Source organism: Lepidochelys kempii, chromosome 7 (genome assembly GCF_965140265.1).
Source record: "Lepidochelys kempii isolate rLepKem1 chromosome 7, rLepKem1.hap2, whole genome shotgun sequence".
In the NCBI taxonomy this organism is placed as follows: domain Eukaryota; kingdom Metazoa; phylum Chordata; order Testudines; family Cheloniidae; genus Lepidochelys; species Lepidochelys kempii.
This window is the reverse complement of record NC_133262.1, coordinates 33,973,474-33,995,298: the sequence shown is the minus strand read 5'-3', so window position 1 is coordinate 33,995,298 and position 21,825 is coordinate 33,973,474. Positions and strand designations below refer to the sequence as shown.

Below are 21,825 nucleotides of genomic sequence, written 5' to 3'. Positions count from 1 at the left end.
TTTGGGGGTGGGTGGATTATTGTGTTTGTAGGAAGCCACTGAGCTTCCCCTAAAGGCTGGGAATTGGACAGGGGAGTAGGGGGTTTCTGGGCTGCTCCCTTCCCTGCTGGGGTCTCTGATCCAATCTCCGCTGGGATGGTGACTGGCTCTGGGGCCTATATCCTGGGCATCGCTCCCACCACTGGGCCCCATTGCTGGAGGCTGCCTACTCCCCATACAGATTGGGCAGTGTCCCAGCTGTCAGCAAAGCTCCTGGTGCTGCCCCTGGCCCCCACTCATTGCTCAAGCTAGGCCCCTAGTCCCAAAAGTGCCCCCTGCCCACCCCACAAACAAGCCCCAGCCAGGCTCTTCTGATGGCACTGCCCATGCCCACCCCATCTCCCCAACCCAGGCCCCCTAGTGCCAGCAATACCTCCAGCACTGCCCCTGGTGCCGCAATAACACTCATGCCACCCCAGGCTCTGTGCCTCCTGTTACTTTATTCTCAAGGTCTCAGTTTACATTGTCTGGAGCGGCTGAGCCCTGCAATCTGGGCACTGCCCTACCAGCCCTGGGGGTAGGGGATGGGCCTCTTTCCCCCTTTGGCACCCAGGATCAGCAGGCTGGGAGCTGACACCCTCCCCCTCCAATGGAAATGGGGTGATTTGTGGCCGGTGTGACACTGCTGGGGATGGGCCTGCAGCTTCAGCTGCCCCAGGCCTGGAGAGGGGAGCAGGACTTGGTGTGACTCCTGCCAGGGTAAGGTTTGATACCCCCTCCTGATTTGAGGTGTGTGGGGTAGGGGTGGAGTGGGTTCCCCCTGAAGGGGAGGGGCTTTGGGGACTTGTGCTCAGGGTAGGTACCCTGTCTGTGGAAGTTTGGGTGGGTGGGGGGAGTGGTTCCAGCCAAACACCCAGCTCCAAAGCTGGTTTTGGGGGGAGTCAGGCCCTACCTGGGAAGTCCTGCCTGATCACCCGGGCAGGGTGTGGGGAGAGGCTAGGAGTGGGGGTTATGGTGGCTGTAGCTGAGGGGGGGGGCAGGTAGGGCTCAGAGCAGGGCACAGAAGAACTTCTTCTCACGGAACGGGTTCTCGGAGGTGGGCACCGGGGTGATGAGTGGGTCTTCACAGGCGTGGGCATCACAGTATGTCATCAGGTCAGCTGCTGCCTTGGATACCTGCAGGGAGGGGAGGGGTGAGAACTCTGCAGGGTGGGCCCAGCGGGAAATGCTGTAGGGAGCAGGGGGGAGCTCCCAGCTACTCCAGCCTTGGCCTCTCCTAACAGGGGGCACTGGCTGTGGGGGGTGGAGGAGGAGTCCCCGACTACTCCAGCCCTGGCCTCTCCCCACAGGGGATGCTGCAGGGAATGGGGCAGGAGGACGGGCTGGGGGGGGGGGGGAGTTCCTCTCTACTCCAGCTCTGGAGGTGGGTGGGGCCCTTTTCTGCCACAGAAGCTGTCAAGATACCATCCCAGTCCCCACCTTTATCCGGCACATGCTGGCCTCAATCTTGAGCTGCTCCACCATCTTGCGGGCCTGCCCGATGCTCATGGTACTGTTGACGGGGGTTTCGCCCTTCATGGGGACCCTGTAGAGGGAGAGGATAGGTTGGGCTCAGCCCGGGCCAGGGTCATGGGGCACCTGGGAGCCTGTATCCTGGAGCGTCCTGACCAATGGGGTGGGCACAATGCCCTGGACAACTGCACCTGCCCTCAGCTTCTTTAGGTCACTCCTAGCCCCTCAGCGCCGTCCCCAGCTGGCGGTGGGTTAGAGGGAGCTCCAATCCTGCCTGGCCTCAGCTCCTCCCTACCAGCTTCCCCCTGTCTGCCCCACCCTCTCCTGGTCCAGGCTTTATATCCCTGACCCTGGCTGTCAAGTACTTCCCCTATAACTCAGAGCTCCCAGCTGCCTGGGGCACCTGTATCCCCAATCTTGGTTGCCCAGGACCACCTGGCCCATGGTTAGAGCATGTCCTGACAAGCCCCAGCACCCCTAGTTGGAGCTCAATCCCCTTGGGGAGGGTGTGGCAGGGGGTTGCTCCAGAATAAAAGCTCCAATTTGCTCCAGTATGGCTACTCCTGCCCTGGAGAGATTGGGGTGGGGTCATTGCCCATGCGTGGGGGGGTCATTGCCTATGGGTAGCAAGGTACCACCCGATGGCCAGGAGTGCTGGATGGCTAGGGGCATTGTTCTAAGTACATGAACTGTTCCTCTTGAGTTTGGGGGAGGCAGTAGATGCAGAATGGACTGTCCTGCCACCATGGTCACTCAACGCTGGCGGCTGCCTGCCCAGGCTGAAGGGTGGGATTGTGTCTGCCCAGGGCTCAGTCCCAGGGAGAGGGGAGCTGAGGGGACCATCCCTGAGCCCGCCACCCCCCTTCTATCCCCAGGCTCTGGCACAATAGGCCCTGCGCTGCCCCACAGAATTGTCTCCTAAGACCCCGGGCTCCCAAATCCCAGACTGACCTGAGCACCAGGCTGAGAGGCAGGAGCTGAGTGCCCCTCCCAGCTCTAGCCCATCTCTGAGCCCCTTTGCCCCTTGCTGAGCCCCTTTTACCCATCTGAGCCGCATCCTCGAGCCCTTCACTGTCTCTGGAGCAGCACCCGCTTCCCCATGGCACAGTGCTGGGCGCAGGTGCAGGATGACTAGCCCAGCCCTATGTGCAGACAAAGGGGCTGCTGCTTGCTTTGCTCTGCTTCTAACAACGCCAGCAGCCCACTCTGCAGCTGCACCCCCCAGTGCATCTGCCCTAGCCCATAAATGCAGCTTTCTTTCGATCCTGCCCTCTCTCTCTCTGCAATATGCCTTGGGCGCAGATGGGAGAGAACCCTGTCCCCAGCCCCCGTTTCCTGAGGCAACGGCATGGCGGGGGCCCCATCGACCATCCAGACCCACATGGGCCCTGACGGTACAGAGACGATACCAGGTGCCCCCTGCCCCCCCACCCCCCATCGAGGCTGGCTGCCCCTCTGGGTACCCAGGCACGCCCCAGTGGCCAGTCAGGGCACTCCTGGGCACTGACCTTCGACGGTCGCTGCCAGATCTGGAGAGACTCTGGGATGGGCTCCCCTGTGTGCCCAGGTGCCCCGGGCGCCCTGCAGACGGCTCCGCTCCCTGTGCCTCCTCCGGGATGCAGCTAATTCAATGAGCCCGTGGTACCTTGAAGATGCTCAGAGCCGCTCGATGCTGGGAGCGGACCATGCCCGCTCTGGGGGGAGGAGTGCACGCCCAGCGGCGCCCGGCTGAGCTCTGGCTCCTTGCCCAGGCCCCAGAGTCCCCTGGTGCACAGCCCCAGGCAGGGCAGGAGGAAGGGAGCGAGCGCTGGCGGGGAAGAGCGCCCCAGGAGGGGGCCAGGCAGGGACTGGGTTCCCGGCACCCCTGCACAGCTGCTGGTGGTACAGGCCCGCGGTAGCTGCAGTGAGGATAAAGTCTCCCCACCACACTCATTTGGAAATCTGACATCAGGGGCTACACCGGGCATGGGGGCTGCTACTATGCCTGGTTCTGAGACCCTCTCCAGGGAGCCTGGGGCTGGGCCAGTGCCTGGAGTGTGAGGGGGTGGGGAACAGGCAGCGGAGTTCAGCCCTGTTGGGGACTGGCTGGTTTCACACCTGAGAGCCTAAGGATAACCCCAGTCTGGGGAGAGGGAAACTGAGGCACAGAGAGGGGACCAGACATACGTGGAGCAACCCAGCAAGTCTCTGTCAGAGCCAGGGATAGAACCCAGGAGTCCTGGCTTCCAGCCCCCCGGTTCTCACCAACAGACACAACTCCATTCCCCCAGAGCTGGGAACGGAACCCGGGAGTCCTGCCTTCCCAGTCCCCTGCCACGTACCTGGGGTGGCAAGCAGGCACCTAGGACTGGCTCAGCTCTGTGTGGCTGGGCCCCAGTACAAGCCCGTACAATACAAGTTGCATCCGATGAAGTGAGCTGTAGCTCACGAAAGCTCATGCTCAGATAAATTGGTTAGCCTCTAAGGTGCCACAAGTCCTCCTTTTCTTCTTAGTACAAGCCCTGCTGCCCTCTCCCCTGCTCCATCTTACTCTAGAGCATTGCATGGGGGAGGCCTTGAGGAGGGGGAGGGGGTCTCTCTGAGGGGGGTCCCCAGAGTTGGAGGGGTCCCTGGGGAGAAGAGCAGATATACTCGGTGGAGAAGGGGGCCAGGGGGATCTTGCTGTGGAGGACATGGCATGGACGTGAGAGGGGTCTCCCTCGAGGGTGGGGGGCAGAGTCTTATCTGGGAGCCCATCATCCCGGGGGGGGGGGCGGTCTGTCTGGGGTGGGTCTGGTCTTGCTGTCTCTCCGGGGCTGGAAGGGACAGGACCCTGGGGTCTGCTCGGGGGGGACGGGGACAGGGACACTGGGCTGCGGGATCCCCCTGAGAGGGGCTGCCCCTGGAGTGGGAGGGGCCTCTCGGTGGGGATAAGGACCCGCGGGGTGTCTCGGGGGGCGGGGCTGGCCTACGGGGGAAAGGAGCGTTCGGGGTCGTTCGGGGATCGCGTCACCATGGAAACAGAGAGAGGCGCGTCTTTAATTAGGTGACGGACGGTGCCTGCAGTGGGAGGAGTTTTTCCCGGCCCCGCCCCGTCCAGTCCCGCGCAGTCTTTGCCAGCTCTCACTCACTCCCGGAAGAGGCGGAGCAGGAGTAGCCGATCCTGGACCGGGAGGTGAGAGACGTGCCGAGACCCTGGGACCGGCTCCTGGTGCACCCCGCCCGGGCCTAGAACTCGGGGGTCCGTGGTTTCTGCCTTGACCGCCGGGCCCCACCCCGCATCGGGCCGGAGTAGAACCCAGTAGTCCTAGCTCCACCCCCCACCATTAGACCCCCACCTAGGGCTGGGATAGAACCCAGGAGTCCTGGTTCTTAGCTCCCTGCCCCTCCCAGAGCTGGGGAGTCCAGGCTGCAAATGCCACCTGCTCTAACCACTAGACGACCCCCCCCCCGAGTTCTTGGATAGCATTTCTCACAAGTAGAACCGGGAGTCCAAACTCCCAGCTCCACTCCAAAGCCCTCCTGTCTGCCTGAGACTAGAACCTAGACATCTAGTCCTGCTCCCCACCCCCTTTCCAAGCTACTAATAGGCCCAAGCATCCAGACTCCTAACACATCCCTTTCCCCCTAGGCTGGCGCAGAACCCAGGAGTCCTAGCTCCCACTCATGCAATCCTAGTTTAGACTCCCCCATGTGGTTTCCATTCTGACCCAGTTTTTTGTGTCCTTTCTTCCTCAGATTGGCTCTGGTCTTTGGCCCCTGTGGCAAAACTCCAGCGTGTGACCAATCCCAGGGCAGCCCTGCGCCAAGCCTGTTGGCATGGCCCTGCTCACCATGTCCTGGTGCCAGTGACTCCCGTGGTACCCTCTTCCATGGCTAGAGACAATTACTGGAAGGCCAAGCGGCGCAGACAGGCCAGCCAGCCTGCCCTAAGCCAGTGCCTTTTCCCTGTAAAGGAACCCCTGAGCCTGGGCCCTTTCCAGCTGGGCCAAGAGGACTCTCCAGCAGCCTGAGCCATTTTGCAAGCACTCAAGCAGGCACTGCTGCTCCATTTCCCCCCTTCCTCAATACAGGAGCTGGGGGCTCAGCTCCCCCCCGACGCCAGTGCGTGGCCACCCAGGGCCCCTGTGCCGTGATGGGTAGTACAGGGCCTTTCCTGCAATGGGCCCAGGAGGTGGCCGCACTGCTGCTCCTGCGGGTGCGGCGCACGGTGCTGCAGACAGCTATCCTGCTTTGCGTGCTGTTGCTGCTGCTCTGGGTCGCGGTCTTCCTCTACGGCAGCTTCTACTACTCCTACATGCCCACCGTCAGCTATGTCAGCCCTGTGCACTACAGCTTCAGGTGAGTGGGGCACCCCTGGGAGGGGCCAGACCCTCCTGCCTCCTAGGAGGGGACAGATTACTTAGGGAGGCTGTGGAAGCTCCTTCACTAGTGGTTTTCAGAAGGAGGCTGGAAAGCCATCTGTCTTGGTTGGGTTAGAACCAACAAATGCTGTATCTTGGCAGGGGGTTAGACAAGATGACCCTTGCGGTTCCTCCTAATCTGTGGTTGTAGGATTCTGTGCACTGCCTGAGCACTGCTCTGGGCCAGATCTCCTGGGCCCCTCCCAGCCCACACATGCTTTCTGGGGCTGTGGGTGCCTTTGAGCTGGGGCCTGCTCCCAAGAGTAAGGGTCTGACTTCCTGCAGTGGAAGGGGTGGGGGGCTGAAGCGGTCTGGGGGAGCTGGTGACCACTGAACATGACCCACTGCCTTCTGTCTCCCAGGACAGACTGTGCCTCGTCGGGCCCTGATCTCTGCTCCTTCCCCATTGCCAACATCTCCCTGGTCAAAAACAGCCGGGACAGGGTAAGTGCCAGTGGGCATGAGACAGACCACTGGCTGTCAGCTCCCTGGGGTTCTGGCCCCCGGGCACCCAATGGGTTTGATGCTTTTATCTGGGACTAGCTGACAGCAGTGCTGGGGGTGAGGTTAGGGAGCAGGCTCCCTGCTCTATTTCTGATACACTCTCCCTGCAGTGGGGGGGGGGCGCTCTGGGATGGTTACATAAGAACAGCCATACTGGGTCAGACCAAAGGTCCATCTAGCCCAGTATCCTGTCTTCCAAGAGTGGCCAATGCCAGGTGCCCCACAGGGAATGAACAGAACAGGCAATCATCAAGTGCTCCATCCCCTGTCACCCATTCCCAGCTTCTGGCAAACAGATGCTAGGGACACCATCCCTGGCCATCCTGGCTAATAGCCATTGATGGACCTATCCTCCATGAACTTATCTAGTTCTTTTTTGAACCCTGTTATAGTCTTGGCCTTCATAACATCCTCTGGCAAAGAGTTCCACAGGTTGACTGTGTGTTGCATAGAAAAAAATACTTCCTTTTGTTTGTTTTAAGCCTGTTGCTTATTCATTTCATTTGGTGCCCCGTACTTCTTGTGTTATGAGAAGGAGTAAATAACACTTCCTTATTTACTTTCTCCACACCATTCATGATTTTATAGACCTCAATCATATCCCCCCTTAGCCATCTCTTTTCCAAGCTGAAAAGTCCCAGTCTTATTAATCTCTCCTCATACAACAACCATTCCATACCCCTAATAACTTTTGTTGCCCTTTTCTGAATCTTTTCCAATACCAATATATCTCTTTTGAGATGGAGGGTGACCGACCATATCTGCACGCAGTATTCAAGATATGGGCATGCCATGGATTTATATAGACTTGGGCAATATGCTATTTTCTGTCTTATTATCTATCCCTTTCTTAATGATTACCAACATTCTGTTGGCTTTTTTGACTGCCGCTGCACACTGAGTGGATGTTTTCAGAGAACTAGCCACACTGACTCCAAGATCTCTTTCTTGAGTGGTAACAGCTAATTTAGACCCCATAATTTTATATGTATAGTTGGGATTATGTTTTCCAACGTGCATCACTTTGTGTTTAGTAACACTGAATTTCATCTGCCATTTTGTGGCCCAGTCAGCCAGTTTTGAGGGATCCTTTTGTAGCTCTTCACAATCTTCCTGGGATTTAACTGTCTTGAGTAGTTTTGTATCATCTGCAAATGTTGCCATCTCCCTGTTTACCTCTTTTTCCAGATCACTTATGAATATGTTGAATAAGACTGGGCCGAGTACAGACCCTGGGGGATAGCACTGTTTACCTCTCTTCATTCTGAAAACTGGCTGTTTATTCCTACCCGTTGTTTCCTATTTTTTAACCAGTTACCGATCCATGAGAGCACCTTCCCTCTTATCCCGTGACTGCTTACTTTGCTTAAGAGGGACCTTGTCAAAAGCTTTCTGAAAAGTGTGATGGGATCTCTGGGGTGCAGCTTGGGACTGTAGGACCACTGTGCCCCCTTAACTCTCCAGACTGGGCTGTCTCTCACAATGCTTTGCTAGAGACAAGCAGCAAACCTCTCCAGGCTCTGTTATCACTCAGCACAACTGCACGTGGAGCCCCACATGCAGCCAGATTGCATGAATGCTCCCAGAGCCACTCATGAATCACACAGAGAAAGGCACCAGTGCCAAATCCGCTCCCAGTCTTGCACCTCAGGAATATACCGTCTTGCACTGTTCAAGATAAGCAGTGCAGGTTTATTACTTGGTTCACCACTTCATCAATGGAAAGTGGATACACACCAGCCTTTGCAAACCTGAGCAGATCTACCAAACACTTCAGGCAAACTCACTGATAAAGATAAACAGTAAAACAACTTAGATTTTAAGTGAGAGGCAAAAAGTCAGCGTTAGTTACCAAAATAAAATGTAAGTACGCAGTCTAAACTCTCAACCGGATTAGACTGGGTAACATCTAGACAAAGCAGTTTTTCTCATTCCACTGGATATTGCAGTTCATAGTATACAGGTTTTTCCTTTAAACTTTGGGCCAGTCTCCTCTGTTAGACTGAAGACTTCCAGTGCCCTTGTTGCTTGCAGCATAGGTGGGGGCAGGAGAAAGGCCCAGCATGCGGCCACTGTGTTCTGTTCTGTTACCCTTAGTCCATGATATGCCTGGACTTGTGTTTTCCAAGCACGTCTGCTAGGCACTGCTGAATCCCCAGGCAAGGTTGAGCCATTCCCCTGGTTTGACCTTATGCAGGTGAGTCATTGCATTGTAGCTCCCTTGCTGGACAATGGCTGTTGATTTTGTTTGATACCTGCCCGGGCATTGGATACTTTCCTTGCTGTTGTCTCTGGGGACCTAATATCTGGCTGATTCCCCAACTTATAACATGTTTTACTGACAACCATACAACACAATCTCATAACTTCATATGCACTAATGATATACATACTTAGATAGAACAGTGACTTTCAGCAGATCATAACCTTTACCCTGATACCTTACATGCCATGCTGTGTATGCAATATCATAATTATATATAAATGAGGAATATGGGGATTACAGGATGCTCCCCCAAGGTATAGAATGTCACACTAAGTACACTGTATCCACTGGATTCCCCCTTGTCCACATGCTTGTTGACACCCCCCCCAAAGAATTCTAGTAGATTGGTGAGGCATGATTTCCCTTTACAAAAACCATGTTGACTGTTCCCCCAACAAACTATGTTCATCTCTGTGTCTGACAATTTTGTTCTTTACTATAGTTTCAACTAGTTCACTTGGTACTGAAGTCAGGTGGCCTGTAATTGCCGGGATCACCTCTGGAGCCCTCTTTAAAAATTGGTGTCACATTCGCTATCCTCCAGTCATTTGGTACAGGAGCTGATTCAAATGATAAGTTACAGACTACAGTTCATAGTCCCCGCTGTTCATCTCAGGGGGCCCTGGGAAGCTGTGAGGAGAGGCTGCCCGCTCCATCTCTGATGCTCTCTCCCTGCAGCGGGGGCTCTGGAGCGGTTTGGGGGCAGGCTTCCCAATCCATCTGATGTACTCTTCCCACAGCAAGAGGCTCTGAGAGTTGGGGAGCAGGCTCCCTGTTCCAGCTTTGATGTGCTTTCCCTTCAGCTGTGGCCTCTGGGAAGCTGTGGGGCCTTCAGGGTGGTTCGGGAGGGGCAAGCAGCACCCCCTTTCTCTGATGCCTCCTGCTGTCCTGTAGGTGCTGATGTATGGGCAGCCTTACCGCATCTCCCTGGAGCTGGAGCTGCCTGAGTCGCCTGTGAACCAGGAGCTGGGCATGTTTATGGTGGTGATGTCCTGCTACACCAAGGGTGGGCGCATCATCTCCTCCACAGCCAGATCGGTGAGTCTGCTGCCCATCCAATCCAACATTTCAGGGCCACACACACCTACAATCCTGGCCTTGCTGCCTCGCGTAGAGCCTCCAGGGAGGCTGAGGTAGGGCTCCCCATGGCAGCTATTCCACCCCTAGCCAGGGGCTACAGTGACACTTCGGGTAGTATGGCAAAGGGAGCTGGCAGTCAGGACTCCTGGGTTCTATCCTTGGCTCTAGGAGGGAGTGGGGCTCGAGGATTAGGCAGGGAGGGCTGGGAGCCAGAACACAGGGGTTCTATTCTGTGCTCTGCCACTGCCCCTGTGCAGTCTTGGGCAGTTCCCTTCTCCTCTCTGCAGTGGGGCTGAAGCCCTGGACTCCTCTCTGAAATCCTGGAAGATCCTTGGGCAAGAAGCAGCTCACTGCTGGCAGTGCCCCTAACGGCCACGGGGAGCTGGTGGGAGATGCTGGGGGCTGGGTTCAATGCCAACACTGGCTCTTCTCTCCCCAGACCATGCTGCATTACCGCTCAGGCCTGCTGCAGACCCTGGATACCCTGATCTTCGCTGGGCTCTTCTTCATGGGCTTTGCTGAGCAGAAGCAGATGGTCGAGGTGGAGCTGTTCTCGGACTACCGGGAGGACTCGGTGAGGGAGGAGGCCTCTTCTGCATTAGCTGCCTGGATTGCTGGGCCTGGACTGGCTGGCTGGCCTGGCCTGGCCAGAGCCTCTGCTCCCCAGTGTGGGAGCTGATTGCCAGGAGTGTCCTGGATGCCTGGCGTAGAGACCCTCTCTTTTCCCTGCAAGTAATGGCTTCCCTTCCTGTGTGGGTTGGGAGCATGAGTGCAGGGGGGGGGGGGAGTGTATTCTCGGCTGTCTGAGTTTGGTGGCTGGGGGTTACTGCAGCTCTGTCTGGTTTGGTCGGGAGGGTCACATGCCCTGGCTGTCTGAGTTGGGCACTGGAGCATAAGGCAGGTGTATGCCCTGCTGTTGGGGTTGGGGATCTTGTGATGGCCCCACCTGCAGCTCTGACCCTGACTGTCCTTCCCGACCCCCAGTATGTCCCAACTGTTGGAGCCGTGATAGAAATCCAGACCAAGCGGATCCAGATCTACGGGGCACAGCTGCGGATCCATGCCCACTTCACGGGCCTGCGGTGAGGATTGGGGGGTGCCACTGGTGGTGGGGGGACGGATGGGACTGTCCAGTGCTGGGGGCAGTTCCTGGTGCTAGGGGACTGCAGTGCACTCAATTCAGCAGCCCCACAAAGCTGATCCCTATAATCTACCCCATGAATGATGCTTGGGGGCCCGGGGGTTAGGAGAGGGGCCCGTGTCTGGGACGGGGAAGACTGGATCCAGGCTGCAGCCTCCTAATGCTCAGGCTCCACCCCCTCTTGCCCCAGGTACCTGCTCTATAATTTCCCAGTGACCTCGGCCATCCTGGGCGTGGCCAGTAACTTCACCTTCCTCAGCGTCATCGTCCTCTTCAGCTACTTGCAATGGATCTGGGGCAGCGTGTGGCCCCGGGAGCCCCTCTCGGTACAGGTGAGAAGGTGGCTCCGTGGCTAGGGGAGCAGAGGGATGGGGTAGGGCATTGAACAGGGGGCAGAGTGGGCGTGAGGAAATTGGGGGGGGGGGCAGGCTGTGGAGCTGGAGATGTACCCCATGCAAATAAGAGGGCAAGTATCTGTGCAGCAGGGTAAGGGGATAGTGCCTGGGGGGAGTTGGAGCAGGAGGCTATGCCCCACTATGCAGTTGGGGGTATGGGGCCCTGGTGGGATGGGGGTGGCATTAATGGAGACACTGTGTTGCCTGGTCCCCCCACTTTCCTGTCCCCTTCTCTCCCCCCCCCCCGTCCCCCCCAGGTGAACATGCAGGATGGGGCCAGCCTGCAGCAGCGGCAGGAGGAGGCACGACGGTGCATGGCTTCCCCCAGGCCAGGTAAAGCAGGTTTAGGGGGGAGAGTGGGCTCTCCCTTTGTGTGGGGTTGGGGGGGGTTCCCATTTGTCTGTGGCTGGGGCGGGGGGGTCCTACTACTCTCACCTGAGAGGGGTGGTGCAGACCAGGTCTGGTCTTGGCCTCAACCCCTGCCCTGATGCTCTCTGTCCTGAAGCAGATGACCAAGAGGAGCTGACAACAACGCAGCCTGAGGCCATGGGGCTGGGCGAGAGTGACCAGGAGAGGATTCCCCAGGGCACAGGTACTGACGATTCCCTTCCAGCTGGGTCTGGGGGGGAGGAGCCTGCGGCTGGGCTGTTCCCTACCTGCTGAGGTGGGGCTTGGGCAGGGAGGCAGGGCTGTTCTGTTAATTTAGGTGGACCCAAAGAGGCGAAGGTGTTAATGTGGCTCTATCGCTGCTCGCCACTGAATAGTATTAACCAAGGCTTGGGGGCTGGAGTACAGAGCCCTCAGCCTGCTTAGCCCCAAACACCATTACAGTCCCCTGGAAACCCTTTGTTAACCATACAGAGCAAGGGAAAGGATTTGGAATGTGAAGGGTTAAGTCAGGCTTGCATTGTAACAACATCCCTTGTTCTCCCTCTCCAACTGGAGAGAGGTTTTGAAAGACCCCCCCCTTCTCCCCCTCAATCTTTACACCAGGGTTAGAGGGCGGTAACTGTCCTCTGGGAACAGAGGGAACATTAGTTGAGATGGGCTGGCGCAGTTGTTGCTGTTTAAAGTGCAATCCTGTTTCCTAGAAGAAAAACCAGCGGGGAAAGAAAGGGACAGCAAATGCAGCTTCTGCTTCTGCTGCTCCTCACCTGCATCTACTGCTGGCAAACACAGACACAGCCACCCATGCCCGTCGGCTGTTCTGACCCGCGTCTGGGCAACTCGTACCAGGGTTGGGCTGTTCGGGGCAGTACTTGTAGCTGGTCACAGGCTTACAGCAGTGTTGCAAAATGTGCAGCCTTGGCCAACTAAGCCAGAAGGCCAAAGGAGAGGGATATGCGAGAGAAGGAAGGAAAAGGACCTGTGAGGGGGTGGGGGTTGGGATTCAGTCAAAGCCAGCTGAGGTGGTGACATCTGGATCCCTCTGTCTGGTCAGGGTATGTCTCAGGATCAGGAAGTCAAAAGCCCAAGAATGGATCTGGGGGTCCCAGCGAACAGTGTGGGTGGTAGCCATGATGGTGAAGCTCGCTCCTTCCTTCCTGCTCTTCTATCTCTTAGCCAGCATCTGTCTCCACGCGTTCCCCCCCACCCCACCCCAGAGTCTCTTCCTGAGGACCCCGAAAGGCAGTGGGGGGTGGCCCAACCCATCCCCTTATGTTTTGTTTACCCATTAGCCTTAATTTCTGCCACACCAATTTGGATTGGTTAATTCTTGTTCTCGCACTTTGATTTCTGGGTTTGATTTCTGATTTTCATGCTCCTCTTGAGTCACATCAGTAGGTCTCTCTGAGACTCGTTGAGTCTTATTGCGGGTGCCCCTTTCCCATGCCCAGTTACTGCTACCAATTAGGGGGACAGTTTTATTTCCTTTTCCAATGAGGGTATGGTTGAAGGCCCAGTCATTACTGCGGGCTCCCATGACCCCACCAGGGAGAGAATGGAGCCTTGGCCAGTGCGGCCTGTTGGCTACGCTAGGAGTGGAGGAGGGGACAAGGCCCTGTGACCTGGCCTGTCTTGGTGCTTTGCCCTAATTGCTATGCAAGGGGGCAGGACCCCAGGACCTAGCCCTGCCTCTGACCTGTGCTTCTCCCCTTCCCCTGCAGCTTCCCCCCCACAGCTACCAGGCGAGGTTCTGGAGACCATTGGCCCTATAGGGGGATCAGCCCAGGCTAAGGAGCTGGATCTGAGTGAAGGTGGGTAACACAGTTCCCCAGCTTCTCCCCCTGGGGGCTCCAGGCTCCTCATAGCCCAACCCCCGTGCATCAGATCAGGGGACAGAACTCAGGTGTCCTGACTCTTTCCACTCCACTCCGCCCCTGCCCCAACCCATTAGCTTCCACTCCTTACCCACCGAGCTGTGGTCCAAGGCTCCAGCATCCATCAGGGCACCTAGAGACCCTCTGTTCCCAAGCAGGAACCTAGAACCCCACTGTGCAGTAGGGCTGAGGGTGAGGGGTGCAGCTGGGAACGGCTTTGTAGTGGGGAGTGGGCTGTCCCCTGCCCCTTGCCTCTAGCTTCTATGGGAGATGGGCTTTGTCCCCTGTGGGCTGTCCGTGTGCCCCTTGGGGGGTAGACAGAGGGTCCAGCCCCTGAAGGAAGGGATGTGTCTGCAGGACCCCTGCAGCTTCCTCTTGCTGGAGCCTATGAGAGCCCCTGCCCCCCCGCCCCGCCCCATATTGTTGCTCTTCTGGGATCTCTAACTGTCTCTTCTCCTGCAGAGACTGAGTTTGAGTCAGTGGATGAGTCCTCCCTGTTCACAGATGCCAACTACCCGCCCCCTAGCGGGACACTCCTAACACTACCACAGCTGGGAGAGGGGGCTGAGCCCATCCCAGGGGCTGAGATCCGTCAGAGACACATCTGCTCCAGCTCCTGAGGGCACCATGCTTCCCCCACCCCCAACAAAAACAAAAAATGCTAGCCTTGTTCCCTGGGCTCCCAGCTCATGTTTACATTCCAGCCTCCTGGCCCCTCACTTGGAACTACTGTAATTTTAATAAACCACCTGCTAACAGACCCAGGCTGCTAGTGTGGGAGTGGGGTGGGGGTAGGTGCAGATGTTGGGGCTGTAGGGCACAGGAGGGCTGGGGGCCTCTCCATGGAGGTGAGGGACTAAGTCACTGTGGTGAAGGGCTGAAATGAGTTGTGCTCCATCTCTTGCTCCCTTACCAGAAGAGGGACCCCTCCCTTCATGATGAGCTGGACTGGGGTCCCCCTGGCATCCGTGCTCCCAAGCAGGGCACCCATGGCAGCAGGATGGGAGGCCCCCCCTCCCCCAGCTCCCCCATCCTCTCTCCACAGCCGCACCCCTTCCTGTCTGCTGTGCTGGCCCATGGGCCTCATCGAAGCCAGATGGGAGGGTTTCTCCCCACGCTCCTGAACTGAGCTCACTGCAGCTGGGAAGCCGGTGTGAGCTCTCCCGCCTGGCTTGTGTGATGTCTACATTCCAGAGGGCTCAGTAATGGCGGGGCTGGATTCCGGAGAGGGCTGTAAGCCCGGCAGGGGAGATGTCTGCTCCTGCCATGCTGCAGCCTTCACCTCTCACCCACCCCTGGGGGCACCTGGCAGCTGCGATGAGTGGTGCATGGCTCAGGGCCAGGCTTCTGAGCCCAACCCGTACATCCCGCCACCCCACCCACCCACAAACTCCTTGCAGCCTTCGCCCTCGTGGTGGGAGGAGAACATTGTAGCTGCCAGACTGTCTTTCAGCTAAGTAGGTGGGGAGGGGGCAGTGCAATGGTGCTTTCCCAGCATGGGAGCTGCACTTGTTTATCCCCTGTTTGCAGGGCTTGGGGGGGGAGGGGCTGGCCATCTGGGGGGGCACGTCTACCTGCAACTCCTCAAGGCAGCTCCAGCTGCACGCCCCCCCCCCCTTCCACCAAGACCAGCTGTACTTTGGGGGCAATGTAGGCAGCAGGCACCTACACCACTTCCTGTCTCTGGACCAGCTATGAGCTTCTGGCTGTCCGCCTGTAGGCCATGCCTGAGACTGCTCTGCCTGCCAGCCTCGGTGAGCAGCCCCACCCAGCAGGGCAAGAATCTGCTGTCCTTGTACCCCCACCCACCCCCTTTGGGCCTGGGGGCTTCAAGGAGTAGCTTCACTGGGGAGTTTTTGCCCCTGTAGGAGCTGGGTTGCAGGTGGCAGAGCTGGAGGGGGATGGAGTGGCAAGGGACGGGGGGGAAAGAAGAGCTTTGAGTTGTTGCCTTGGAGGTAGCCCATCCACTCCACAAAGACCGTAGAGGAGCCACCACTACCCTACGCTCAGGTTGACCATGGCCTGGTGCCATCAGCCCAGTTCAAGCTGAGCAGAAAGGGGCTGAAGGCTGCTGTGGCCATGGCTGCCCTCACACCTTGTGCTCTCTCTCATCCTTGTCCTTGCTGCTCCAGTCTGTCACTTAGATGGCAAGAGCTTCCCTAGCCAGCCCCAGCCAAAGACCCCAGACTGCTAGCCAGTGTGTGGCCCAGCCCTCCTTGCTGTTTCTGGGCTGGCCTAGCCTGTGGGTGGCCCAGGCATGGGTGCTGCTGGTTGGCCAGTCGTGGAGGGAGTGGGAGGCACAGTCCCTCTCCTGCTGTGGCGTGTTCCCACCCCTCTAGGCCTTGGGTGACATATGAGCCTGAAGCCCTTTCCCTTTCAATGAGTTGGTGGGGCAAAAGGTCCCTTTGTAAATGCAATGTGGGCTGCTAAGCCTTTGAGGCGCATCTGGGAATGTTCCCCTATCCAGCTGCGTCATCGATGGGGCTGGGCAGTTGCCAGTGGCCCCACTGGCTGCTGTAGGTGAGCTTGCGTGGAATAACGTGCTTTGGTGCAACCAACTCAGCCCGTTAACAGCAGAGACCTGGGGGAAGGGGCAGGCTGGCTCTGTCCCCAGTGCCCACCTAGCCGCTGGCTGTCCAGCCCCAGCTGCTGCTGAGGAAGGTGCAAGAACGCCCCAGTAGCAGAGGTAGAGTAACCTACCCCCAGGTTAGGTCACATCTTCTGCAATCAGCTTGAGCCCTGACACACGAGCGTTTCTCTCCATTCCCAAATCTTTGCTAGGATTAAGTACCCAACTCTGTCTTATCCGTGGGTGGGCAAATAGAGCTCCTGGCATGGGGGGAAATGGCAGGGGCCAGTGTGTGGGCACACAGCCCCTGGCATGGATGGGGGGCGTTGCAGAATCCTGTAATGGAGGCTGGGAAGGTGACACCCAGGCAGTTTTTAGGGGGAAGGGAGGAATCCAAGGATGTCCTGGGGGTGCAGTGGGAGTGAAGGCTCTGTCTATGAACCGCTCTTCTGCCCCACCCCAGAGGTGTTTGTATCTCAGCACCTACAGTCCCTCTGCTTCAGGTTAGTTGCTATTTTAGTGATCAGTTTGTTTGGAAACCTCGGCCTTATCTCTGCACCAGTGAAGTTCAGCTTTGACTCTGCTAGTGTTATTGAATGGTGCTGCCGCTTTACCATGGGGCAGGTGCTCATCCCCGTCTAGGCAAGGTTAAGGCTAACTGCTGGCTGGGGACATGGAGTGAAGTGAAGACGTGGTTGTCTGGCTCACTGCCCCCCAAAATGGACCCCGCTGAGGGATCCTGTTCTCTGCACCTACAAGCTCTGTTTTAGACCATGTTCCTGTCATCTAATAAACCTCTGTTTTACTGGCTGGCTGAGAGTCACGTCTGACTGTGAAGTTGGGGTGCAGGACCCTCTGGCTTCCCCAGGACCCTGCCTGGGCAGACTTGCTGTGGGAAGCACACAGAGGGGCAGAGGATGCTGAATGCTCTGAGGTCAGACCCAGGAAGGTGGAAGTTGTGTGAGCTGTGTGTCCTGAAGACAGTCTGCTCACAGAAAGGAGACTTCCCCAGAGTCCTGACTGGCTTTGTGGGGAGCAGTTCCAGAGCATTGCCTGGGGCCTCCCTGACAACTGGTGACAGTGGTGGGATACGAACCCATGACCCCGAAGAGACTGGAGCCTCAATCCAGCTCCAGCGCTCAAGAGAACTGGGTTCTACCCCCACCTTGGCCACAGTCCCCTTGGGCAAGTTGGTGGCCCTCTCTGTGCCTGGGCCCATAAAGCACTCTGAGATGTGCTGGATTAGAGCTAGGGATGGCTGGATTGGGCTAGTTGCATCCCTAGGAGGGCTTGCAGCGGTATAATGATAGTAGTGTAAAAGCACCTGCACATTATACCAGGACACCACTAAGCTAAGCCACCTTGCTCAGAAACACCAGTGGGCCATGCAGCAGCAAGCCACTGCTAACAGTACCAGCTTATGTTTTAAACAAGTGACTTTTTGTCTTGTCTGTCTGCCCTCCCTTCCCCCGGGTTCATAAAGCACCTATCACAGTGGTTGTGATATTAGGGCCTGTGCTTTTAAGAGCTTCCCAAACTGTGTGGGTGGGCTGCTGGGAACAGACAGATCTTTTACAAACATCTTCAGCAATGAGTGATCCCTGACTAGCAGTGGAGTCCTGGTCCAGAATCGGGCCCTGCTGCGTCATCTTAAACCAAGTAACTAATTACCCTAAACAATGTAAAGACCGAAGCAGCCTGGTTTTACATTAAAAGTCACCAGACAGTTCTAATGATGCTTCTCCAAGCCCGCAGCAGGTGAACACAAAGCTCTGGAGAGACCTCAGTTAATTAATTAACTCAAGTGCAAAATTTACTTCTCTCAGCACTGAGATGCAGCTGTCTCTGAAGTGGAGTGAGGGGGCTTTTTCTAGAGGGATCCCTTGCCCAGCAAGGAGACACAGTTGCCTCTAGCATAGCCCAAGGGGATTGTTTATGCAAGGCTCCTTTGGCTGGTGCTGAGATGCAGATGCCTCTAGGGTGAGGTGTGCAGGGCTCCAACATTGCAACACGTAGTGTTCTTTTTAAATCTTGTGATTTGGGTTGCCTGACTCATGAGTCTGTCACAGTTAGGAGTTTCCAGCCTCTCACTCAATCTGTGTTAAACCACAGTTGGCTGCTGCCAGCTGACTGGGCAGAGTCCTAGGTCCGAGCCAACCTGCAGTAACCTGGGTTTAATTAGATTCGGAGCATCCAGGGCAGCGTGTCACTTTTAAGCCAGAGCAAGTTGCAGGTGTAGATGAGGCCCCTGGCTGGGGGGAGCCAGGACTCTGACATTGGCACTGCTCCCTTCCCACCCATACCATTCCAGCTACGAATAACCCCGCTCTTAGGCTGTGTTCCTCTTGGACACCTGAGAACCAGTGGGGGAGCCCCCAGCTCTGCTACAAGCCAGGCCTCTCCTGGAGCAGCCATGGCTCTGAGCAGGATCCAGGCTTTCCCCAGGAGCTGATACTGTCCTAGCAGTGATGCACCATATGTGTCTGTCCGAGCAGAGCCCCCCTCCCATCCCATCCACCCCAGCGGCTCCTGCTCTCTTTGCTCCCCATGAGTCACCCATGCCTCCAGAGCAGGGCTGGCTCCCACCACAGCTACTGTGCACAGTGCAGTTAGGGGCTGAGATCCAGGGAAGAGACTGTCACTTCCTGCCCTTCACGAGCTCACGGATGCTGATGGGGTCAGCATTGTCTGCAAGGGGTGGCCGCCTCCACCAGCCTCTTGTCATACACATTGGATGGTGGCTGCTTTATAAACAGGAATGAATGGAGCCTCTCCGGATGCTTGTCCCCATTGTAAAGTGGGTGAATGTCAGCCCCTGAGACAAGATCACAGAGTGAGTCAGTGGCAGAGAATAAAACCTATTCTAGTACACAGCTCCTTCTCCCTGCTCTAATCCATCAGTCCCCCCCAGAGTCAGGGACAGAACCCAGGAGTCCTGGCTCCCAGCTCTAGCTCACTAGATCGCTCTTCCCTCTCAATACTGGGGACAGCACCAGGTCACGACTGCCAGGCTGTCTGCTCTAACAATTAGCCCCCGCCTCCCCTACCAGAGTCAAGGCTAGAACGCGGGGGTCCTGGCTCCCAGCCCTCCCCATGCTTTGCCCTGGCTGCAGGCTTGGTCCCTGCGGTCTGTCTGGTTCCTGACTGTCAGGGCTGGGCCAGGGCAGGAAGAGTCTGTCTGGAACAGATACCTGTGGCCAGGCAGCTTCCCATTGTCCACCCCGCCCGCAGCCGTCCCTGACCGTGCCCGTGACTCCGGGGGCTGGGCTCCCTGCTCGCCCTGCAGCATCTCTGCGGCCTCCGGGTGGGGGATCAGCCGGGAGGGACAGAAATGTCCTTATAAGGCAGAGTTTTATTTTCCTTATGGTCACCTGCAGCTCCCCCACGCCCCATTCAGGAGCCCCCGGGCCGCTCCGCCCCTGGCAGCCCCAGCTAAGCTGGGGGCGGGGGATGAGCTCAGCGCCCCGACAGGATAAAACTTGCTGCAGCTGCCGGAGCGAAGCAGACGAGACGCGAGAGCAGAGTCGAGCGGCGCCAGCCCCGATCCCGCAGCGCCCCGGAGAGGAGAACCCCGACCCCCAGCGCTGAGCCCTTTCCTGCTGGAGACCAGAGCCCCGTGGCCCCAGTGACCTGACGCCCGCCCCCCTCCAGTTGCAGGCAGCGGGTGAGTGAAGCCAGGGCTGTAGGGAACCCCCATCTCCAGAGTCCTGGGACACCTGCCTGGAGGCCAAAGCCCCAGGGGTGTCTCCTTGTGAGGGTTGCTGTGCGGGAACAACCAGCCCCCGCTTCTCCTGCGGAAGGGCCTGTGGGATGAAGCCTCCAAGGGGCACATGGACAGTATTATCTTATTGATAGTTGTGGTTTCAGTTCCAGCCCCCAGTAGGGACAAATGGACTTCTGGGAGTTAGGACCCCTTGGTTCTGTTCCCAGCTCTGCCACTGACTGGCTGTTGGTGTGAGTTCCTTCCCGTCTGTGCCTCAGTTTTCTCTTGTGTGAAGTAGGGGCAATAACCTTGCCCTGGCTCCCAAGGGCTGTATAGCTCCCTGGGATATTGTAAGGAGGCGGGACTGGGGCAGAGTGCTCTGATGGGGGAATCATACCTCCCCCAGTATCCTGTAGCATCATCTCACCTCATACAGTCACCCAGTCCTCTCTCTTCCAGGAACCATGACCATCCTCCTGGGATTCTCGGCTCCAGTCTTCACGGCCGCATGCCTCCTGATCCTGTGCCCAGAGGGGGCTCCAACGAGCATGGGAGGCTCCCTACCCCTTCCCCCGAAGGGCCAGAGCCACTGGCCCTGGCTCCGTGCCCAGGAGAGCAGCCCCCTTACCTCCCCCACCCCCCAGCATGACTTGGGGACAGACTATTACAGCTATGAGGACCTCTCCACCCCAGAGATGCCTGGCTCCCAGCACCCATCCTATCAGCCTTGTGACTACCACCATTGCCGCCACCTGCAGCCAGCCTGTGCAGAGCTGAGAGAGGAGACTGGTTGCCTATGCCCTGGAGTGACTGGCCCAGATGTGCCCCCAGAACCGCCCCAGCTGGGGGTAGTGCACGTCACTGAGTCTGCGGCCAGCCTGCATTGGTGTGCCCCCTCCTCCACAGTGTGGGAGTACCGGCTGATGTACCAGGCTGATGGGGACCACACCATTGCTGGTCCCATCTTCAACAGCACCTTCCGGATAGCAGTGCTTGGGGGACTGCACCCCAGCACCTCCTATCTGGTGTGCATCATGGCAGCCAACCAGGCCGGTGTCAGCCCTACTGACGATGGGAGTCGGGACCACGGACCATGCCGTACCATCCGCACCCTGGCCCCCCAGCTCCCCTATGCATATGTGGTGGCAGGACTGGCGGCCATGTTCGGCCTGGTGGTGGTGGCCGCGCTGACCTGGCACTTTGCCCTGCGCTCGAGGAGACGGCAGTTCCACGGCTCCCAGGACAACATCCTGGATGGAGAGGTGGGGCCAGGTGGGGTGGCCAATGGCTCATACGGGGGCAAGGAGCAGCTGTAGGGGCACCTGAACCCTCCAGCCCCCAGACATGTACACTGCTGGCCTGGATCGCAGCCACGCTCCATGGACTGTCCAGTGCAGTGGGGACCAGGGCTGGCGGAGATGTGGAGTTTGTAGGGGGCACCACCTGAGCCAGCCAGGGCATGATGACCTACCCCACTCCACATGGGGGGAGGCTGCTCAGGTCCTGATGCCCCCCCTCAACATTTATTTATTTATTTATATATTTATATAGTGAAAGTGTGTTGGGGGGGGTCCTGAAGCATCAAGGGCTGTGGGGAGGCCCCATGGGGGAGCGAGCAGAGGGACCCATAGGCAGAGGCCCTTGACAACCAGTATGAATCATTCTGAGTAACAGTCCCACCCCGCACCAGACCCCTGTGCTGGCTCCATGTGGGGGAGGGGGTTGCCTGGGGCTCCCCCTGCTTGTTGTGGGGGGAGGTCGTCCCAGTTGCTGTTGCATGGCCTCGGGGCTTCACCCTGAGACCACCTTCCTCCCATAGCTGGGATGGTGCGGAGGGGGGAGGAGCCATGGCAGGGGGCTGGTTGCCGAGATGGGGAGGCTGGGGGTGTTCTGTGCTGCTGGCAATGTGAAATTGTTAGTGTTGAATAAAGCCCAGAAGCAATGTCCTGGCCGCAGGTTTGTCCCTCGTCTCCTTCAGCTCCTCTCGGTTGCATGGAACAGTGAATCATTATGGTACCCCCCATCGGGGCTAT

General features: G+C 57.7%; 3 protein-coding genes across 7 annotated transcripts; 2 read left to right on the top strand and 1 right to left on the bottom strand.

Annotated features, from left to right (window-relative positions):
* Positions 1–460: 460 nt before the first annotated feature.
* GNG3 (G protein subunit gamma 3) lies at positions 461–3,207 on the bottom strand. The gene is made up of 3 exons (XM_073352139.1): positions 3,000–3,207; positions 1,459–1,564; positions 461–1,155 (listed from the first exon to the last, which is right to left on the bottom strand). Exons 2-3 carry the CDS (start codon positions 1,555–1,557, stop codon positions 1,027–1,029), a joined length of 228 nt encoding a protein of 75 aa, XP_073208240.1. The 5' UTR covers positions 1,558–1,564; positions 3,000–3,207; the 3' UTR covers positions 461–1,026.
* A 1,342-nt stretch (positions 3,208–4,549) lies between these two features.
* BSCL2 (BSCL2 lipid droplet biogenesis associated, seipin) lies at positions 4,550–19,571 on the top strand. 5 transcript variants are annotated; one of them, XM_073352131.1, is made up of 11 exons: positions 4,550–4,645; positions 5,209–5,811; positions 6,236–6,317; positions 9,538–9,681; positions 10,163–10,297; positions 10,708–10,805; positions 11,055–11,196; positions 11,517–11,592; positions 11,765–11,851; positions 13,368–13,457; positions 19,467–19,571. In XM_073352131.1, exons 2-11 carry the CDS (start codon positions 5,606–5,608, stop codon positions 19,523–19,525), a joined length of 1,119 nt encoding a protein of 372 aa, XP_073208232.1. In that variant the 5' UTR covers positions 4,550–4,645; positions 5,209–5,605; the 3' UTR covers positions 19,526–19,571. The 5 variants fall into 5 exon arrangements, with proteins under 5 accessions (XP_073208232.1, XP_073208231.1, XP_073208228.1 ...); XM_073352130.1 differs by lacking the exon at positions 19,467–19,571 and adding an exon at positions 13,983–16,899 and having other exon boundaries at positions 4,551–4,645; positions 11,768–11,851; XM_073352127.1 differs by lacking the exon at positions 19,467–19,571 and adding an exon at positions 13,983–16,899 and having other exon boundaries at positions 4,551–4,645.
* A 92-nt stretch (positions 19,572–19,663) lies between these two features.
* On the top strand, positions 19,664–21,662 carry LRRN4CL (LRRN4 C-terminal like). Its single transcript, XM_073352133.1, has 2 exons — positions 19,664–19,753; positions 20,252–21,662. Exon 2 carries the CDS (start codon positions 20,257–20,259, stop codon positions 21,106–21,108), a length of 852 nt encoding a protein of 283 aa, XP_073208234.1. The 5' UTR covers positions 19,664–19,753; positions 20,252–20,256; the 3' UTR covers positions 21,109–21,662.
* The last annotated feature ends 163 nt before the right edge of the window (positions 21,663–21,825 follow it).

What these genes read in the sequence shown, in the direction of transcription:
- GNG3 (XM_073352139.1), bottom strand. Translation starts at nt 1,557, where the DNA reads ATGAAGGGCGAAACCCCCGTCAACAGTACCATGAGCATCGGGCAGGCC. An exon ending in CCAGCATGTGCCGGATAAAG is followed by an intron (nt 1,156 to 1,458) that starts GTGGGGACTGGG and finishes CCCTCCCTGCAG; the next exon opens with GTATCCAAGGCAGCAGCTGA.
- BSCL2 (XM_073352127.1), top strand. Translation starts at nt 5,606, where the DNA reads ATGGGTAGTACAGGGCCTTTCCTGCAATGGGCCCAGGAGGTGGCCGCA. An exon ending in GGGAGCCCCTCTCGGTACAG is followed by an intron (nt 11,197 to 11,516) that starts GTGAGAAGGTGG and finishes CGTCCCCCCCAG; the next exon opens with GTGAACATGCAGGATGGGGC. An exon ending in GAGGATTCCCCAGGGCACAG is followed by an intron (nt 11,852 to 13,367) that starts GTACTGACGATT and finishes CTTCCCCTGCAG; the next exon opens with CTTCCCCCCCACAGCTACCA.
- LRRN4CL (XM_073352133.1), top strand. Translation starts at nt 20,257, where the DNA reads ATGACCATCCTCCTGGGATTCTCGGCTCCAGTCTTCACGGCCGCATGC.